General features: G+C 43.4%; 1 protein-coding gene across 1 annotated transcript in view; it reads right to left on the bottom strand.

The window, feature by feature from the left end:
• Window positions 1–998: 998 nt before the first annotated feature.
• The window catches only part of kif1b (kinesin family member 1B), a 68788-nt gene continuing 49071 nt past the window's right edge, over window positions 999–20715 (bottom strand). The window contains 24 exon segments of the mRNA XM_048241712.1: window positions 999–3759; window positions 3981–4099; window positions 4298–4490; window positions 4660–4812; window positions 5104–5225; window positions 5408–5479; window positions 5621–5863; window positions 8356–8416; window positions 8418–8499; window positions 8838–8899; window positions 9002–9135; window positions 9371–9485; window positions 11468–11573; window positions 11772–11856; window positions 11993–12059; window positions 12209–12317; window positions 14539–14594; window positions 15062–15180; window positions 15643–15733; window positions 15995–16145; window positions 16924–17053; window positions 17520–17605; window positions 17940–18058; window positions 19695–19946. Coding sequence (XP_048097669.1) covers window positions 3717–3759; window positions 3981–4099; window positions 4298–4490; window positions 4660–4812; window positions 5104–5225; window positions 5408–5479; window positions 5621–5863; window positions 8356–8416; window positions 8418–8499; window positions 8838–8899; window positions 9002–9135; window positions 9371–9485; window positions 11468–11573; window positions 11772–11856; window positions 11993–12059; window positions 12209–12317; window positions 14539–14594; window positions 15062–15180; window positions 15643–15733; window positions 15995–16145; window positions 16924–17053; window positions 17520–17605; window positions 17940–18058; window positions 19695–19946 — 2770 coding nt within the window. The 3' untranslated portion in view covers window positions 999–3716.

Below are 20715 nucleotides of genomic sequence, written 5' to 3'. Positions count from 1 at the left end.
GACTTGAGTGTGCGGATTTTTCTTTACTTTCTATATGTTTTCCTAAAAGAAAAAGGAAAGCTTAATTGTTTCAGCCCAAGAGTGCTTTGAATAATGAGACAAGAACAACTTTGTTTATTATTCTGCCAATGCACTGGTTGTACTTTTATTGTTACCTCATTCACTAAACAGTTCAATGGTGCAAGATTACCATACACAGAATTAAGATATCTGCATCACACGTCTAAGCTATACAGCAAATGGATTATAATTATTACAAATACAGGAGACATATTTACACTTTAATTCAAGCTCCAAACAACATGTAGGATATATTTACAAAATAAGTCTGAAAATGAAGCCAATCTGACAAATAATGTACAATGTTAACGTCTTACATTTTATCCTGTTTGCCTCAAAGTCAGTGGGAAAGTACGATTTTATTTATGTATTTATTTTTCTTTTTGTCCTAAATGATTTTTCTGAAGGGGAAAAGGATGCTTTTCTGCTACTTTAACTTTCCAAAGGCAATATGGGAAGCATTGTGACAGATGAGACAAGAAAGCAATGATATAAAGCTGCTGATGTGTACAGTTAGGCAAAGTCTGATATAATCTTCATACGTTATTACTCCCTGATATTAGTTTTTTTTTTTAAATCTAACAAAGTAGCACTCCCTGTAAAACCTTTCTAATACGGCCCAGCAATAATAAAATAAAATCTAGCAAGGTGTTGTACTGTTGAATGGTAAAAATAAAAAACTCAACTGTTTGGTTTAAAACATAGGCCTCAGTGACAGGAAGCACTCAAATAATAAAAAAAGCCTAACATTTCCTGAAGAGATCCATTTCTGGGGTGCCATCATAGCTTATGCCACTCCATGTTGTGAGTTGGTCAACGCTTAAAGTACATTCAGAACCCACGTGAATGGGCTAAACCGGTCACACAGCACGCTACCACTCTCACCCCTTCCCATTCAACCACACCGTCTGTGAGAAACAACTGAAACCAAGTGCAGGTTTGATTTGATCCGTTAGTTAGAACCATTTATTATGTGCAAAGAGCTGCAAACTAATATATACAATGCAAAACAATAAATACAGTCAATGAAATGTCCACTACACATTAGTAACCCAAGCCATTCAAAACCCTTGAAATTCTTTGCTCTGGTGCTTTTTCAAACTGTTCTCAAAGATCATGCTCGTCATAGATTTGCTTCGGTGCCACATGAACAGTGTTTCACCTTAAAATGTATGCAATTTGAGAGAAAATTTATTTTCAGTGCAAACACTTTCCACAGATGTTAAATAAATCCAACAGCTTGGTGAGCCATTAGGCTGGTCAACCCATGGTCAAAACCAACAGCTGTTTTCATCTTTGTTCTGTATAAAATGTCTTTGTGAATGTACAACTGCAAAAGATTCAATGATTCAATGCATATCAATCCCCCTGATTTTTACAGGGTAAATTGCGGCTGAATTGTGTGGCCAGTTGAAGAGATGGTGCCTTTAGATATCCATACAATCAGGACAGTCAGGTTTGAAATGCAGGTCCTACTGGTTGGCTGGCCAGAGTCCTGCTGCAACCTCCGTCTGTGCCCCTCACAAAAACCATCTCTCATGTGGCACAGAATAAAGACAAACCACATAAAAACTACAAATTCAGCTTCAGGTGCTGGATCCACATGGCACTCAGAGCAAGGATTTTCAGAGAAAAAAATAATAGTAAAATAAGCTCAGAGCATTTTGGTCATCCATTTTGTTGTCTCCACTCCACTCCGCCACACTAGACACTCTACAGTAGAGTTAAGCATTAGCTTCTTGCATTAGCGACTTCAAAAGAAATCCCATTTTTTTCTAACCAGACAGTGCTGAGACCACCTGAACATCTACTATTTCATTATGCTTGGTAAATGAGCATTTTAAATGTGCAAAACAACATTAAATATCACTGGATAAAAAGGAACGAAAATGCCCTTCTCACATAAGTTTTTTTTTCTTTCATTGCAGATTACTTGAACGAATGAGTGGGTAGTATAAAACAACGGTGTTAATAAAAAAATAAATTAACAGTATGAGTACAATAAGGAAATACAAGGATAAGTTTCAAGAATGCTTATAAATCAAGGAATTTGCTGTTAAGTCATCTGGTCTGTCGTGTACTGTATATTCTAAAGGAAATCTGGAAATCTGGCCTGATGCCCCTGGTACAGTACCCAGACTAGGGGATTAGGACTTGGGGTTAACTAGGGCCTGAGAATACCACAGGTCAACAGGGAATCTCTCAGATCCTGACTACAAGGTTAATATGATGTTCAATGAAATAACAAGCACATGTTAAGTTGCCAGGTCCTTAAATCCCTGGTGTCTGAGATATTTTGAGAAGTTCTCCCACTATCATCAACAACTCGGGGTGTCAAGTCATATTTCTGCCACTGGATGAGCTACTTTGATCCCAACTTTTTCGCCATCAGTAATATTCCATGATAAGGAAAAAACGCATAAGTGCAAAAGGAATGTCAGGTCTTTATAAGTAGTGGTTAAAGCACAGTAATCCTGAAAAGTATGTACAAATGACATTCCCTTCACAGTCTTTTCCTCTTTGTTCTTCTGTACGTTTGTGTTTCGCTATCTAATGCAAGTTGAATGTCTACGATGTTGAGCGCACCGCTGATAACCTGGCTTTGGGGGCAGGGGGAGGGGTGAGGGTGGGGGGGTTGGGAGCTCAATTGCACTGGGGTAGAGGGAGTCTGTTCAATGAAAAGTGTCTGGGAAAAGTGGATGCGACAATGATGAACATACAAACCTGCTGTCCCTCTGAAACACTCCGCGGTGCCCCTTTCCCCTAATATGTACACAAACTAGGGAGAGAGGATCAGGTAGCTACCTATGCCACCGGGGGAGGCTTGTATAGCATAGCAAGTTTAATGTTGCAGTAACATTGGCGAGAAAGATAGAGGCCCCTTTAGATCTCCTAATTCAGCGCGTCAATTTAGATGATCTATTGATGTAAAAGCTAGACTCCATGAGGTTTACTCAATATCACTAGCAGCAACATTTCATGCGCCAACACTCCATTTTACATAGGGGCGAGCGGATTCCCTCCCTCTTATTTTCCTTATACTATTGTTATTATAATTACTTAATTGTTTTCTCCTTCAGACTTCTCATCAATAATGAGTGAGGGTGTTGGCGGGTACTGATAGTGCCCTTCAGATTTTTTTTTTTAGTCAGCAAACCTAAGTCTTCCCCTGAGCACTGTGGCTGTTTTCATGCTGCCAGACGAGGGTTTCTGCCTGACGGATAACACTGATGAGGACGATCTCTACAGATGAATAAAAAAAACAAGAGCAAAGAGAAAGTCTGTTCTTAAGAACCGTGCACACACAAATAGACTACTACAACATGCTACTAGCTAGAAGGTTTCTTTTCCTGTTATGACAAATAATGTAACAGGGCCAAAACAAGAGGGAGGGGTCAGGGACAAATCTAAATGAAAACACGGAAGGCAGGGCAGAGAGAAATCGAGAGAGGAGGGAGAAGAGTGAAGAGGGGGAGAGGAGGAGGACGAAGCAGGTTATTTTGGAACTTAAAAATAAAGTTCATTTGCTGGAGTAGAGACTTAAGCCACAGGTCAACGTACAAGAGAGAGAAAAAAAAAAACGTCAATAATCACAAAGATTAATAAGTGTTAACACTTGTTATGTTCAAAGGCCAGCCAGAGTAAGAGGAGGCCTGTTAGTTCTTCATCAAGCCAGAACGCCTCCTCGCCAACTTTGACCTACAAGGAGAAACAAAACAAAACAAAACAAAAATGAATCCATGATACATAAATCATACACAATCTGCAAACCTATTCCCATATCGCCCTATTAGTATCTTCTTTCCTTATGGTGTTTGAGACCAGGCTTTGTAAGATCATGTCCAAAAGCAGCCACAATACCTGTGCCACTGAATAGTTATCTCATTGTTCTTCATTCAGTCACTTAGGGAAGCGTTTACCTTATTGTTCCTGCCAGCAGTGGGTTGAAGGCATAGAGCCAGTCGTTCATGTCTTTGTCGTTGTTGGCTTGTAACAGGATCCCTCTATGCTTGGTGCACACGGCAAATGTGTTGGGAGTCTGCAGAACAGGACGTGAAAAACAAAATGTACTGTTATTAGAGGACAAAAAAAAATGTTTTGAGATCACAGACATTTTTTCCTAGAGTCCATGAACACAGCAGATACGAGAAATGAAAGAAAGACTTGATGACTTGATCAGTTTGGAGTGAATAATAGCCACTGGGTGACGAGGTCAGTTGTGGGGTCCTGTTCTCACCTTCAGCATGGCCTGCTGGTCTTCGCTGTATTCCACTTGGGCCGTGGACAGGTTGAGCACTCCCCTCTCCACGGGGTCCTTGTCACTGTTGTAGATAAAGACGTAGGGCCGGCGCACCACCACAAAGTGCTTCACCCACGAGTTGGAGCGCGGCTCCATGAAGCTCAGGAATCCCTTCTTGGACACCACCGCCCTGAGTGGAGAAAGTTGCCAGAAAACATTTAGGAAGACTCAAATGTTTTCAGCATTCTCAGCTAGATAACATCAGACTCTACCCTGTGAGCTATGGATGGTTCAATAATTATACACAGATACACAATTTTGAAAGGAAATATGCTCTGCCACATTAGCGGATTGCTTACCCAGGCCTCATCTCCTCTATGTTGGGTACCAGGTTGAGGAACTCATGCTTGCCGGCGCGGGCCAGGTAGGACGTCTCCAGGGTGGGCACCATGGGGAAGTTCTCATAGTCGGAGCAGCCAGGGCTGGAAGCGCGGGAGTTGTTCTCCGGAGTCCTGGCAAAGCAGGAAGGGAAGAGAGTAGGACACTGTCAGATGCTGTGCTCTAGTCTGGTGTTTGTTTTCAGATGATATGCAAAACACAATGTGACAATATGGAATTATGTTCTGTTCTGTGTATGTTACTTTGAGCAACTTTAAATGAAGTCAGCTGCCTGAGCCTCCTTTAAATAAAGTAGAATGTCACTCTCAGAAATAGACACTCATTGGTCTGAGGGCTTAAGCAAGTGGTAATCAGTGGCAGGTCTGTGGGTGTGTGTGTTGTACGTGCAGGGAAAGGCTGCTTACTTCTGATCCGTGGAGCTGCAGCGAGACTCGGACAGCGAGGGGCAAGTGGAGGAGGGGGTGAGGGTGGCACTGCTGAAGCTGGTGACCGAGGGGTCACGACCCATGGGGGAGATGTCCGAGAGCTGGCAGAGGGGAGGCAGACCGCAGGGGCAAGAGAGAGAGGGAGGTAGAAGAGGGAGAGTGTGGGAAGGGGAAATGGAGACAGGAGAAAAGAGACATACAGCGAGAGAATAAGTCTTAATCAGGATAGGTGATGCTGACTAGGATTGATGGTGGTGTTGGCTGTGAGGCCGTTCTAACATACCTTGCAGTCACTGATGCTGTTGCACACCTGGTTGTACTCACTGTTGAAGGTGTGGGTCATGAGACGCAGGCACTATAATAAGATTGATACATGTCAAGACATTACTGACAAGATTCTAGCCCATTCTATTATGTATACGTTATTCTACAAGAATTCATTCATCTCTGTGAATGTGATACAACAACAACAACAACATTTACAACTGTCCCCTACCTTGGTGGCCAGTTCTTTCTCCCGGTCCACCAGGCTCTCGATGTCGGCCGAGTCGTAGCCACTGCTCTCGCTGGGTGTAATGGCGCTCTCGAAGGTGGTGCTGGAGATCTGCGAGGAGATGCTGGTGGATGTGCTGAGGGTGCCACTGCTCATGCTGGGCGACAGCGACTCGCTCAGCGACTTGTGGGGCGCCGTCTCAGCCAGCTTCTCACGCAGGAGCAGCAGGTGACGCGTCTTCTCCACCTGCACACACAGAACACCAGGGGGCGGGGCAGGAGCATGGACGAGGGGTGTGAATGATAGAAGATTGTATATGGTTTTAAGCACAGTACAGCCAATGGAAAGAATCATTATTGTCTTGCATGGTGCCATATTGTCGAACAGAATACTCCAGACTGGTTGACACTAGTTTCTGTGAGTGACAAGTGTAAAGAATGTGAAAAGTTTTACATAGATATTCGTATGTGTGTGCACAGTTATGTGTGCTACACTCAGTTTTGACAAATATTCTCTGGACTGATTGACAATGGTTTCTGCAGTAGCCAATTACATTCACTGTGTGTTTTAAAGGTACACTATGCAGGTTTGGGTATATTTACTTTAAACTGAGCTCCCTCTAGTCACGATATATTTATATTTTACTCTGCTGTAGTAAATATCAAACTTCTCTTGACTTATCCCCCCTGTACAAAATGAAAATGCTTTTGTTGTGGAAGTGAAGGATTAACAACAGGCAAAAACTATCTCCAAAGAGATATATACTGACAAGGTAATGTCTCTCGCGAGATTTGTCGGGCCGCCGTTCTTGGAAGTTGCACGACTCGCTACGTCTATGCTGTATGCTTGCACAACATCTTGCATAGTGTACATTTAAGAGATGCATGTATGTGTGTGTATGTGTCTATTAGAGGGTGGGAGAGAGACTTTATGAATAGTGTTGGTGTGTGTGTGTGTGTGTGTGTGTGTGTGTGTGTGTGTGCATTAGAGAGCAGGAGAGTTTCAAAGAGAGACATTATGAATAGTGGGTGATATGGTGTGTGTGTGTGTGTGTGTGTGTGTGTGTGCGCGCGTGTGCATTAGAGCATTGGTTCCCAAAGACTGGGTCGCGACCCACGGGTGGGTCTCAGGAGATTCTATTTGGGTCGCCAGCACAATTTATGTTGTGTAATAGGCCTAACTTATACCATTTAGCCAGGAAAGCTAACAGTTTTCTATTAGGATCTAGTTTGCTAACTACAGTCACGGCCCTATGTGCAATTTTGCATTTAGAATAGCTCTGAAACTGGGGGGCGAACGCGTCGCAGAGGGGACAGCGTGGACATCTCACTCGCAAAATGAAACATTTCTGTGGGGCGCCTGCCATGGACCTCGCAGTTGCAAAATGCAAGGGACATGAATCAGCCTTTTTGCACAAACATTAACGGACACCAGCTCTTCATCTTGACTGATTAAAATCTAGTTACCGTGCTGTCAACTAAAGCAGACATGCATATACCAGACATGACTATTCAATTTGCGTAATAGGCTGTAGATATTTTCGATTGTAGATGCACTCTTTAAAGTTAATAGCAACCTCCTCACATTCCTTAATATTTCGGATTTAAAACACACTACAGCAACGCTATTAAACGCTATTATTTCCTCTCGTTTTCCACCTCATGAACTACAATAACAATACAATAACTACAATAAAGGCGCATTATCTTTAGGCTATTGCGCAAAAGCCTATAGTTCCATTCTTACAACACAGCCGGTCACAATATACCGTGACAGGCGTATCTTTTCGGTAGTCATTTCCAACTTTCCACACTGATGATGCTCAAAATGCAACACAACTGTGCTCAAAGCAGGATGAGAAAAAGCTGAGGTTGTGTGTTTGTACAAAACTTTTTACAGCTTTGAAAATATTTAACATTGTTTCATACGGTGGCGCATTGCATTCACATCACAAAAAAAACAAAAAAAACAGGTTCTCTCATAATTATGAGATAGTTATTTAGGCCTCTAGTATATTTTGTGCAGCTAGGCTACTTGTTCAAGTGGCATTGATGAGTTAAACAGTCACATATTTTCCTACACGTATTATATTGAGAGAAAACTCGTCTTATGTAACCCTTTCGTAAATGGACTGAAGTTGGCTCTAAATATCTACTTTTATCGATTATGCTAACCGTTAGCATCTCTATGGGATTTCTCATAAAGATTAGCCATAAGCTAACACATTGGTTTCTATTCTGTAACTTGAAATGCTAGTCTACATGATTGCTCTTAAACAAAACATCGAAGGAATTAACTGAGATGTACTCTGTTGGTCTGCTTAGTTTTACAGTGAATCCTAACTAAAGGTTTGAAAGGAACTCGTTGAGATAATTATCTCGTAATTATGAGATAGTATCTCATAATTGACATATTATCTCGTAATTATGAGATAACCTGATTTTTTTTTTTTTTTGTCATGTGAATGCAATGCGCCACCGTAGTTTCATGTGTAATTGAGATTGCAGAACTGTGGGAAACTGAGGAACTGCATCACCAATCCCTGTAATTGTAGTGGTAGTAGGCCAGACCTAGTAGGCGCTATTATTTGCTCTGAAGTGAATGGGTCGCGATGGTCTGTCATTTTTAAAAAGTGGGTCCCCAGAAAAAAAGTTTGGGAAACACTGCATTAGAGAGCAGGAGAGTTTCAAAGAGAGACGTTATGAACACTGGATGATATAGTGTGTGTGACCTCTGACCTCATGCAGCTGTTCCAGCTTCTCTAGTTCCCACTGGTGTTCCAGGATCAGGCTGTCCCCGAGGCCTCCAGCCCGCCAGGTTCTCCTCCCCACGCACATACGCCACCGAGGTGTCCAGAACCTTCCGTCTCCTTCGCTGCATGCCTACGGTAGAATATTACATACACATGACGATTAATTTCAGGATTAATTACACCTATTGAGGAAATGAATGAGCGTTCACACTGACAAACCATAAGGAAAGTCTTTCCTTGTGCTGATGAACGTCTAAAGTTTGATAGATTTTGATTGGCTGTCAGCTATTTATCATTCTCAAAATTGCCCTCACAATGATCCCCAACAATATTGTTTTTCATGTTGTCTTTAAAGTTTATGTGTGCACATTTTCATAAGCTAGAGCGATACTTTTTTGCTTTATCGTTATGGATATCGTTCTTTGTGTGAACCGCTCTTAATAACCCACTAGTGGCCAGGGATCTTACCTGGACTTCCTGTGTCAGACATCTTGCACAAGCTCAGCTCGTAGATACCAGTCACTCTGTTGCTGTGGGAGAGAAAAAGAGAGGGGAGGGGGGTGAGGCTTTGGGCTTGGACTGTATAGTGCAGAAAAAATACAGTGGATCTCTGTTGATATTGATTCGTTTACCAGTCGGGAGTCTTGGAGTAGCCTGTGCCAAAGAGGTTCCGCAGCGAGCGGGGAGGGGAGATTTTGGCGTCTCTGGAGTAGAACACCATGCAGATGTCTTTGGTAATGATAGCGGGCTGGATGCAGTGGTCAAGCTGTGGGAGGCAGCATACTTTATTAGCACACACATGAAGAAGTGTATACGAGAAAGAAGCATGAAGGTATGGGATCACAATGAGGAGGGAAAACCAGGTGCAAGGCCGTCCAACAACAACTGATTGATACTGCATTTTATAAGACCCACAAGAAGCTGTTCAGTTATTGCATGGTTGATTTAAGTTTTTATCTAATGTGTGTAGATGTGATGGGCCCATGGAACAGGAAGCTGACCTCCAGGTATGCCGACAAGGTCATGTAGATCTTCTCTCCGTATGGAGTCACACGGTTGAGCAGGAGAGAGTTGTGCAGAGAGCTGTCCCACACGGCCTCAAAGCGGTAGAAGGTTCTGGAGACCACAGAAGAAACATTCAGATTATTTTGTCTAGACATGGATCTTGATTTTTTTGGGGGGGGATAGTCTGCTCCACAAGTCTTTGGGTTAGTGCATCTGATTATCAATGTTTGTCTGAAAGTTTCTTGAAACAACATCACTATAAACAGTGTTTTAAAAGGACTAAAAACACTGAGAACAGCAAAGGGTACTAATGGTAAGGGCAATGATTGGTACTTCAGAGGCATCAAGAGTGCCACAGTCAGTGGCGTTTAGTTGCCTGCTGGCCGTTTCATGAGGCCGTTTCATCAAGGAAGCCTGTGAGGTTTAAGCACAAATACTCGAGAAAAAGGAAGCCATTTCCTTTTTTTACAAAACCTCTCTTTTGAAAGAGTCTTCACTTCTTCAATTTATTGCTACACGAGTGAGCCTATTATCACTAACAGTACTAGCAGAGATATACCACTGCCACTCCTTGGCTTCTAGTCAACGTGACCATTATAGCACATTAACATTCTAAGAGAAGCCACACACCCAGCAAAGTCATTAAGCTGTAATGCTGAGAGTCATTTTGGGTAATCATATGGGTGTGGGAGAAAGGGAATGGATTGTAGTCTAAAATGGAACATGAGAGAGAAAGCAACAATGAAATCTGTAACTGTCAAAAACAGACACTGACAGGTTTTAAATAAGTTACTGTGCACCTGTGTGTGTGTGTGTGTGTGTGTGTTTGTGTGTGTGTGGTCTGTGACTGACTGATCAGACATGCAGAGAGCATCTGCATCTGTCTACAACTAAAGGTGAAAGTGATGGATTCTGTGCTGATGACTCATCCTCAATCAGTCAGCCAGCCAGCCCACCCCACCCCCATCCCTTCACCCCTTACTGAGCATGTCCAGAATGTCTCAGCACCAACAGAGAACCAATCAGACAACTGATTTACAATGCAGACATATCACTTATTACCAAGCACAAATTATAAGCTAATATATGATAAACTACTGATTGTGAAAAAATGGCTACATCAGTGTTAATGGCACAGTATTCCACTTATATGATTGCCAATCTTGGCAAAAGCATTTGAACGGACAGTGACCAACACTGCAAAAAGACATGGTTGCAACACAAAGGGACAGCTGCCATTTTAAAAGAGGTTAACTACACAAAACATCTAGTACGACTATCAGGTCTGGGAAGGAGCATAAAGGACTTTGTGTAGAAAGTTCTTTATGTCACAAATACCTAGGAATATCCTTATCAATACAGAGCCTGAGCAAAAACAAGAGTCCAGCCGCAGCAAGAAACAGAAAGGAAAAGAAAGGAAGAGTCAAAAAGCAGACATGTCAGGCAACAGAAAATGTTAAATAAAGCAAATAATTGCATCAAATTAAATAGATAAAAACAAAACATCATACGATGCAATAATGCATAAGCGAGACACAAGAAAAAAGGCAAAACACAAGACAAGCACATGGATGGTGATGCATCGGCTACATGATAAACAACGTCAGAAAAAAAATGGATGTTCAATTTGGTTTTTGACCACCAGGTGTCTCTCTTGTCTGAGGACCTTTGCTGTGCTGTTCTTTCTGGACCACCGTCACGATGATATAAATATGTCTCCGCCTCACTACAAAATGTCCTAATCTTAATCATAATCACAAGCGCTACTAAAAATAGAAATAGAAATATATGACTTCATCTGTTTCAAATTAACCACGACAACGCAATTATTCAGAGTATTATTTCGCCTCCTTATTCAAAATCTATTCCGTCTGCATTCCGTCTAACTACAACGGTCAACAGCAGTTCTTACAACTACCAGGACACCTGGTTCTATATACAATACACAAACATAATAATCTAATGTATAACTTTACTGTGTAATGCATAGGCATAATGACCCATAAAGAGAGGTTGCTGCTTTGTTGAACACTATATGTGTCCACTGAAATTGACTGACTGCTTTAATAGTGCGTATCAGGTGTGTTGAGTACCTGTTGGAGTTGTGAGAGGACTTGATGTTTTTGGCTGATATGATGTTGAGTGATAGGACTGCATCTGCTGCAGAATCGTCCACCTCTGCCTTGTTCCTAATTCGACCTGTTCAAGCATCAATTTATCAGTCATTGTATATACTCTTAGTCAGATCATTTGATTATGTTACTGTATACATAATATGGCAGATGAAGATCTGTTAAACCAGAAATCCAAACAGAATGGTGCTATTCACTATCAATCCCTATCCACACACAGACAGAGCGGAGAGGAAAAAAAATGGGTGCAACAGGTAATACGCACCAACCACCAGCTCTCTGACGTCCTTCCAGTGCAGCTCACTGCCCTTCTCATGGATGAGGGTGACCGTGATCCTACGCTGGATACCCTAAAGAACACAACACACACCATTGTATTTCTCAACTAGAGATGTTTGTATAACAGTGCAGGAGATGTTTCCCTACCAGAGATGTTTGTGTAACAGTGCATGCTATGTGTCCTCCCCTCCACTAGGGGGTACTAACCTGGTGCAGCAGGTAAGTTCCATGGCAAGGCAAGCCACCTGAGTGATCCACTACAGCTGGGATGTACCTGGAAAAATGAGACACAAGTAAAACTAATTACACACGACAAATCTTTAATGACCTCATACTGAATGTGAAGTTATGTCAGTTAAGTCCATTTATAGAAGAGCAGAATTGATTTCATTTCAGACCGGCGCTGGATCAGGTCATGCTTACTCTCCAGTTGGCTCCAGCTCGCTGATTTCAAACCACACCAGCAGGTCGTACTTGCTCACACACTGGCCCAGGTTGGACTTGCTGATGGTGTTCAGCTTGGTAGCAGGAACTGGGGAGATAGATGGAGAGACGGCGCATGAGAACCCAACCAGGAAGGGAAAACGATGGCATTACCCACCACGGAGAAGACGGAGCTGTGACTGTGGGTCAGCAAGGGTCACACAACCCAGTGGAAACATGGGACACCGCAAACCCTTCCCAGCCCACCACGCTGCCTAGCTTAATTGATTAAAACATTGATGAGGCGAGACTCAGTTGCCAAAATCCATACTGGCTGTTACACACTACATTGTCGGGCCATTTCCGAGACAGACAGAAAAGAGCTCCTAAGCACATCTCTGGCTGTTAAGGGGTGAGTAACGTGAGGGGCTGAGATGGGAGATAACGGGGGAAAAACATATTGCTTTTATGTAGCACTTTTCAAGCCACCCAAAGTGCTTTGTAGAGAAGGGAAATGGATGGTTATGGTGGCTGGTGGATGGAGGTGGTAGGGATTAAAGAAAATGACTTCAGGCGCTTTTTATTAGTCTCCATCAGATCCACAGACGGTCTGCAGCCCAGCAAAATCAATGTGTCCTGACGTGGTTTATGTGGACAGCTGACTAGCGAGCCACACTAAACCCTCTGGTTTAACGTCCAGTATCTCTAGTGCAGTACCTGTGTAATGGAGTCGTCGCGCCGACAAAACAGAATCATTACAACACCACAACTTCTTTGGAAATCTCGCTGGGGACTACGAGGGAATCCTGCATCTGCTGGGGACCAACTGAGCTAGTGAACACGGAGAAGGCAGCTTCCTTTGCACAAAACATCTGACATCAAACGGCATTACCGAGGGAACGAGACATCAAAGAGTCAGCGACTCTGTGACAATGACACGAGACAGCTGCCAACAGTGGGAATGCTAATATCTACCACTACCTCCAGCTGAGAAGGGGAGTCGACAGAAGGGATAAGCATTTATCACTTCACTTCCTTTCTTAACTAACACAGCCAGGGAAGGAGGGAAGGAATCACAGCCATGGCGTTATCTGTTACAAACTCCACTCTCATGCCCGCCATACGGCTTAACTACTTCAGGGCAGCAGGGACAGGGACCTTTGGGGGCACAGCCACTGGGGTACACTAAGCACACATCACGGGGTGGCACTACACAGGGGGCAGCGCGCTCTCGCTCTCTCTACACCCTTGAGTGTGCCAAGCGGTACCAACCATCGTGCTTAGGCAATGCCTGGGCTGGGCTGTTGGGCACGGGCAGGAAGGGGAAGTGGGAGAGCTGGTCGGCGCCGTCCTCCAGGCTGGCCACGGCGGTGGAGGCCAGCGCGTTGGCATGCTCCGAGAGCGTGTCCAACACCTGCCCGTGCACGTACCCGCTCATCAGGTACCTGATCAGCTCGATCTTTCTGGCGTGGTCTGACGTGGGCGGAGGGGGTCATGCAGCATGAGGGGGATGTGGGGTTAGTTGAACGTGATGGAAAAGGGTGGTAGGAGGGGGGTGAAAAAAGGAAAACAAAAACATTAAACATGCAAGTGTTATGAAATGAAAAATAAAGATGGAGATAAAGGGTAGTGATAATGGATAATTATGTTCCAGGGTATTGCATTTAGTCCAGAAAATTATAGAGAAAGAATCCATATCTGTTTTTTTAATGTAGCGCCTGGTATGGCTCTCCATGTACCAATGAGATCACAGACTGTAGACAGTCATCACACTTTTGTTTGGATGGTGTTTTTGTTAAGGTTGTGAACTCATCCACCCTGACTGCTAATCGAGTTTACACAGGAGAGGCTCTAGCCCTTAAGGCAACATCCCTTCTGTTTGTGTTTGATTGTCTGACGTGCTTTGCCACCTCTGGTGCTGGGGTTGCTCCAGTCTCTCCCCCTGCTCACACAACCTGCGGCCCTGAACCCCCCTTTGTGATCAGGAGTGCCCAGGAGGGGGAGGAGAGGAGAGGAGAGGCCTGCCCATTCACCGCTTGATCTCAGCCCTCATCCCGCTTTAATGACTCATGTAATTACTTATGATAATGCTCAGCATGGAAATGGGAGAGACTGCTCGGGGCCGGGATTATTCAAAGCATGTGTTTAATTATGCAAATAGTACATTCCTCACTCCTCTCCGTAACCACTGCTCTGGCTGGAGAACAGCACAAGGGGCAGGACATGGTCCTTTTTTCAAATTTCCATACTTGGACAGGCAGAGATAACAAAAATACTTATATAAAAGTGTGTTTTGGAAAAATAAAAATTGTAAGGCTCTGGTGACCTACCTGGTTTGGACAGAGGCATTGGTGGGGGGTAATACTTCCTTGAGGACTGGATAGGGCTGAGGAGGCAAAAAGAAGACTCATTAGAGGTCATTAACGAATCCATCTGAGGAATAGGGATGCATATTTATGCAAAACATCAAAGCAAACCTCCACTGGAATGTGAAGTGTTCTTATCACTTGTTCACTAACCACAACAGATGCTTTTTCTACTTAACCATGCTCTCTCTTTTCTAGCTGTCTAGCTCTCTCTTTTCAGCTGAGATGGGCAGAGGATAGTTATCAATATTGAAGGGCTTAAAGGAAAGGACAAGGACAATTCCTGTGCCTGAAGTTATCAGATATTTTCAAATCCGTTACTATATATAAAATGATGTATTTTCAAATCATACATGGTCTGGCCCATGCCTGAATTCTGAAACGTTTAGCCCTGATGTTAGTCTCCGCAGTGACCCTAACCGGTTTGGTCTTGATGTCCAGATCCATGTGTGCTGTATTGTGGGATACAGTGGTCAGGCTGCCTTACCTGAGGAGATCCTGGCCATGGAAGTGGAGCGGGTGCTGCTGATAGTGGCCGAAAACCTCGAACACGATGGGCTTGGTCTTGATGTACTCGATGAAAGACTCGGTGACCTCCACAGAGACCTGTTTTGGGGCAGAGGAGAGCTCAGGTCAACAGGGATTACATCACCTTGGCGCCCAGATTAATAACATGGGATCAGAGAGTATCTAACACCAAAACACTGGTGATGGCCGAAAGCTGCTTATATAAAAACACTGCCCTTGCCTCACAGTTCAAACCACTTCTTCACAGATTTGTTTTTTTCTTTGGGTGTAGTGAGGTGACATTTCCAGGGCAGGGATATTGATGCTCCTGGTGTTTTTCCATTCCTCTCTTCACACTTTTACGTCCTCCTCCTCCTCCCTCATCTCTTCTCACCCTTTCTTCAGAACTCTCTCTCTTTCTCTCTGTAAAGTTCTCATTCCTCCTTCAGGATTATTCTCTCTCCTCTCTCTCTCTTCTCTCTCTCTTCTCTCTCTCTCTCTGAAGTTCTCACTCTTCGACACGCTCACAGACACAGCAGGCACAAAGGCTGAGTCACTCACATTCTGGACGTGGTAGAAGCCCAGTGGGGTGCCTTTGCCGGTGTTCTTCAGGGGCTCTGTGGAGAAGGCCTCATCATGGCGGTGTAGGAAGCTGCGGGAGAGGACAGAACCAAAGGCCAGTTACCACATTATAATAAATAACACCTCACCTGAACACACTGTTGATAATGGGTTGCCATAGCAATGGTGCCAGTGGAAATAGAAAGATAGAAAGATAGATAAATAGAGACAGACAGACAGATAGATACTTTATCTATCCACGTGAAAATGCAGACATCCAGTATCTTATATGACACACATAAACAAGAAGAAAAACATTGTAAAGATGGAATCACAATTGTATCAGACTCACTTGAACTGGCAGAAGATGTCGGCGTACTCAGGCAGGATGCCACTAGCCTGCAGGACAGTCACGCGGAAGGTAAAGATGCTGCCCACTTCCAGCTGGCCCGCTAGACCCTCGCCATGGACCAGCTTCCCCTCCACATTGCCCAGCTTCAGGTCTGATGGGGACACAACACAAACGCAAACACACAACTCAGAAACACGAGTCCAGACACGATAGACTAATATAATGCTCTAGCAGGTCAATATGAACTGATCATCATCAACTGATCATGAAATGATCATCAAAGTATTTTATTAAGGTTAAAATAAATAAGTACATAATGTCTGTAAAATCAGTGTTCTAGATGCATTAGTTATTACTTTGGTATGAACATTATGAACAAATTATTTAAAAGGAAGGAATGCAAGCTGATGAAAATGTAAATATAAGTACCTACTAGTAACTAACTAACTAACTAACTAACTATAAAACATGTTTTTGGGCTGTTAGGTTTATGCACGGTCAACCAGCCGGCATGACTGAAACGTTGAGTCAAGAAATACTGCACACTCATCATGTTCCTGAGCTGAAAATACATGTTGGCCATGTTTTATTGAGTGGCCATATGAGGAGCAGATTTGCGGCGTCACTCGCTTTTCTTCGTTGTGGTAACATGGCAGCAACACCACACAAGACATACCACAGAACTTATGATGATACAACCTATACTTCAGTACGAAGACAGGACCACCACTTAACAAAATCCACAGAACTTTTGGACTTTTTTAAGGTCACCTGCACTCCCCCCCCCCACGTCATTACAATAACTAGGAGCTTTATTTGCTGCATGTCTCGCACATGTCTCATAAAGTTAATCAAACAAAGACACGACAATGTCTGGGCCTTCAATAGGGACATCTGCCCGCATGCCACCACACAAAGCAGGCACCTACCCATTTCATTCATCCTGTTCATCTCCTCTGAGGGTGTAATGACCTCTGAACTTTGACCCTGGCCCTCCACAATGCGCAGCTCCTCCAGAGAGATCCCAGAGCGGGTCATGGCCGTGGTGGAGAAATCGGCCTGTGAAGGGAGGAAGCGAGGGAAGAAGAGAGACAGAGGAGAAGAGAGATGGAGAGAGAATGTGAAAGTCCACAAGAAATACATTAAGATGGAGAGAGAGAAAGAAGAGAGAGAGAGAGAGAGAAAGACAGAGAAAGAGAGAAGTATTAAACAATAGTAAATTGGCCCAGCTGTCCCCTGACATAACAAGTGATAAAGTATTCAGTCAATGGGTAGCAGCACAGGCTAATAGAAATGTCAGGATCTACTTGTTCAACTGAAATTTAGGACAGAGGCCTGAACCTATGTGAACTCTACTCGGGGCGCTTCTGCAGTGAAAAAGCCTCAATCCCTCTATTGTTCTGCATTACTGTCTGAAGTGTTTCACAATGTGCTCCTTGGATAAGGAAAACAATGCCATGGAATATGTTACAAACAAGATCCAATTACTTTTAAAGGCAATAAACAGTTGGCCATTCCTACTCACCTTTTTGAAGTACTCGTCATCAAAGGAGATCTTAGCTGTGCCTGACTGCCTTACTCCTGAGCCATAGTCTGGAGCTTCCTCATCAGCTGTGGAGAGTTAACAAAACAATAAACCACACTGCTTGTCTGCACTAATTATTCTCTGAAAGATGTACATTTTCATTCACAAAACAGAATTGCTTCATGGCTAGTTTTCAGTGATGAATATTTAATTTTGAAATGTATTACCTGAATATATTTAGAATCTAGTACAATGTTGTTGGATACAATCAAACGACATACAGCCAACACCAAAAAGTTATATACAGCCGAATACAGCCAAAAAAAATCTAGACATGTTTAATACAAAGACTTTTTCATATAGCCGCATTGAATCTATCCACATAAGTTCAGTGTCCACCGTGAAATGAGCAGCACTGACCTGCAATGGCCTGGACCCCTACACGCAAAAAGCCCCGCACGTCGCCCTTCTCCGTTACTATGGCAACACGGTGCACCAGGGGGACTGAGTATAGCAGGTTGCTCAGGTACACAAAAGCCCTAGAGGAGGTAGAGCAGAGAAAGCCTTTTAGCTATATGTGCAAACACAAACACACACACACACACACACACACACACCATCAGATTCTACTCTAATGAAGTTAGAGCACGTCAAAGAAACAAACTCATTAGGACACAAGACTCTATTACAAACAGATGTAGCCTATCTACGTGTTACTTGCGATGACTCAAACCCAGTCACAGAAAGGGCAAAGCAATCGTTTAAGTCATTTCATTAGAATGGCCATGAGCGTACTGGGAAAATGGATTAACAGAACAACTAAAAAACAGCTGTACACAGGTCTAGACAAATCAAGCAAAAACTGGAGACACAGTATGGCAAATGATGTTTTTAAACAAAAAGCAGTAAAATAAAATAAGGTGAACATAATTAAAAGAGGTTTTGAGTCTGTTGATGATATAATCAAGCTACTCAAATCAAGCTATTATGCTCCCTGGTAACAAAGCTGTAGTAGAGGCTTGCATAGCACTAACACTGGCGGATGTGAAGTGATTTGTACAGTGTGTATGTGTGTGGGTGTGAGTATAGAGATATGAGCGCGAGAGAGAGAGAGAGAGAGAGAGAGAGAGAGAGAGAGAGAGAGAGAGAGAGAGAGAGAGAGAGAGAGAGCGCAGGATAGAGAGAGAGAGCAAGAGAGAAAGAAAGAAAGAGAGTACTATCCCCCTCCTCCCACGAGATTCAAGGCCATGAGAGGAGGAGAGGAGAAGAAAAGAGTTATCACACTGCCAAACCAGTGAAGTCACAGTGACGCAGATCCCATGATGACAGCACTGAAGGCTACAACACACGACTCTCTCTAGCCTCCCTCTCTATTTCTCTGTCCATCATTCAAGAGACTCAAAATAGCCTTTTATAAATGGAAACCAATGACATCAGTATAGAACACAACAATATAAATATATATATATATATATACACTGTATATAAAAACATAAAAGCAAATAAAATAATATTACATGGATGTGAAAGCAGGATAGATGAGAAACACGATGAGTAACAGATACAGGAGAACCAATGAGGATAACACACGTGGATGAGTGTGTGAGTGGAGAGGGCCCAGCCCAGCCCAGCCCAACCCAACGCACACAGATGGAGACTGGTTAATGCAGCTGGCGAGGACGAGGGGATGGGATGAAGCAACACTCTGGGCACAACAGAAGGGGAGGTGGGGGGTGAGGGTGAGGGGAGGCACTGCCAGCTCTGATCTCCGCTCTGTCTGACTTTGCCACTGACGCTCTGACCTGATGTATTTCTGGCTGGACTAAGACACTAATGGTGTGTAGTGGTCTTTCCTCCCATTCAAACCTGGGACATGTCTCACTTTACATTTTTAAATGTGTTTTAGTATACACGTGTATGATTTTCCCTTAGTTAAGAACATATGTGCTAAAAGTAGTGTGTAGAGTTTTGCTGTATGGCTATGGATGAAACCAGTGCATTGACTCTCAACACTGACCTATGGGTCAACTCCCTCCCTGCTGCTGCTGCAAACATGTACTGAATATGGGCTTGACCTTATGTTTGAGAAGAGCCAGTGCCTCCTCCCTGTCCTCCCTCAGCCTCCCTCTCCACCCCCTCCAGCCTCCACCCCTCACAGGCCCATTTGGCACCAACCTTCCCACCAGGGTGAACCAGGGGGATCGGTCGTAGAAGGGGTCCTGGCCGTCGCTGAACAGGTCCGAGCCCTCCTCGGTGCCAGCGTCTGAACTAGTGTCGTCAACAAAGGCCTCGTCATCCATGAAGTCCTCCATCTCGCTCTGGCGCTCATCGGCCAGCTCAGTGATGTCCGAGTCGGCCGTGGAGAAGGTGGGTGAGGGCGTGCGGTCGGCCAGATGCTCATTCACGCAGCCGTGGAAGATGGGGGAGCTGGTTTGTGTTGGGTGGGGTGGGGTGGCAACAGAAATGCAGAGCAGTAACAACAGTGGTTAGAAGAAACAAAAAGAGAGAGAAAAAGAGAGAGAGAGAGAGAGAGAGGCAGATAGAAAGAAAAAGTACGAGAGCGAGAGACAGACAGAAGGAAAGTGAGATTAACAGACAGACAGACGGAGCTCTCATCAACGGTCACAAAGCATGTAAGCAAATGGACATTCCTTCCCAGGGGCAGACATGGAAAAAAGAACTGGCATTCAAGAACATTCCATTAGCACAGAGTAGTCATATTCTCCTAGACCTCAGTGTTTTTTTTTTTTTTTTTTTTTTTTTTTTTTTAAATGGAACCATAGTTTACAATATAATTCTAATTTAAAAAACACAAATGGGTGCCTATGAACATAGCTATGGCAGAGCAAATATGATGTGTGAGTTTGAGATGTGCTCTAATGAAATATATGGATGCTCCATGAAAACACAATGGCAGGGCAATGTAAGAATCCAGAAATAATAGACAAATAACCAAAGAGTGACACTCAAAATAAACATACTTGAATAAAACATATGTGCTTATAAAAAATGACAATGACAGAGGGGCAAACTAAAAAAAAAAATACATGAAACCTTGAATGAAAACAAAATAACTGAAGTATAAATAACAAAGTAAGTCAAAAGAAAAACACCAACTACAACAACATAAGAGGGGCAAACACAAAACTGAACAAAGCAAATTATTATTTATAAACTGTGTGTGTGTGTGTGTGTG

This window comes from Alosa alosa, chromosome 4 (assembly GCF_017589495.1).
Source record: "Alosa alosa isolate M-15738 ecotype Scorff River chromosome 4, AALO_Geno_1.1, whole genome shotgun sequence".
NCBI classification, from domain to species: domain Eukaryota; kingdom Metazoa; phylum Chordata; class Actinopteri; order Clupeiformes; family Clupeidae; genus Alosa; species Alosa alosa.
This window is presented reverse-complemented; position numbering and strand designations above follow the sequence as displayed.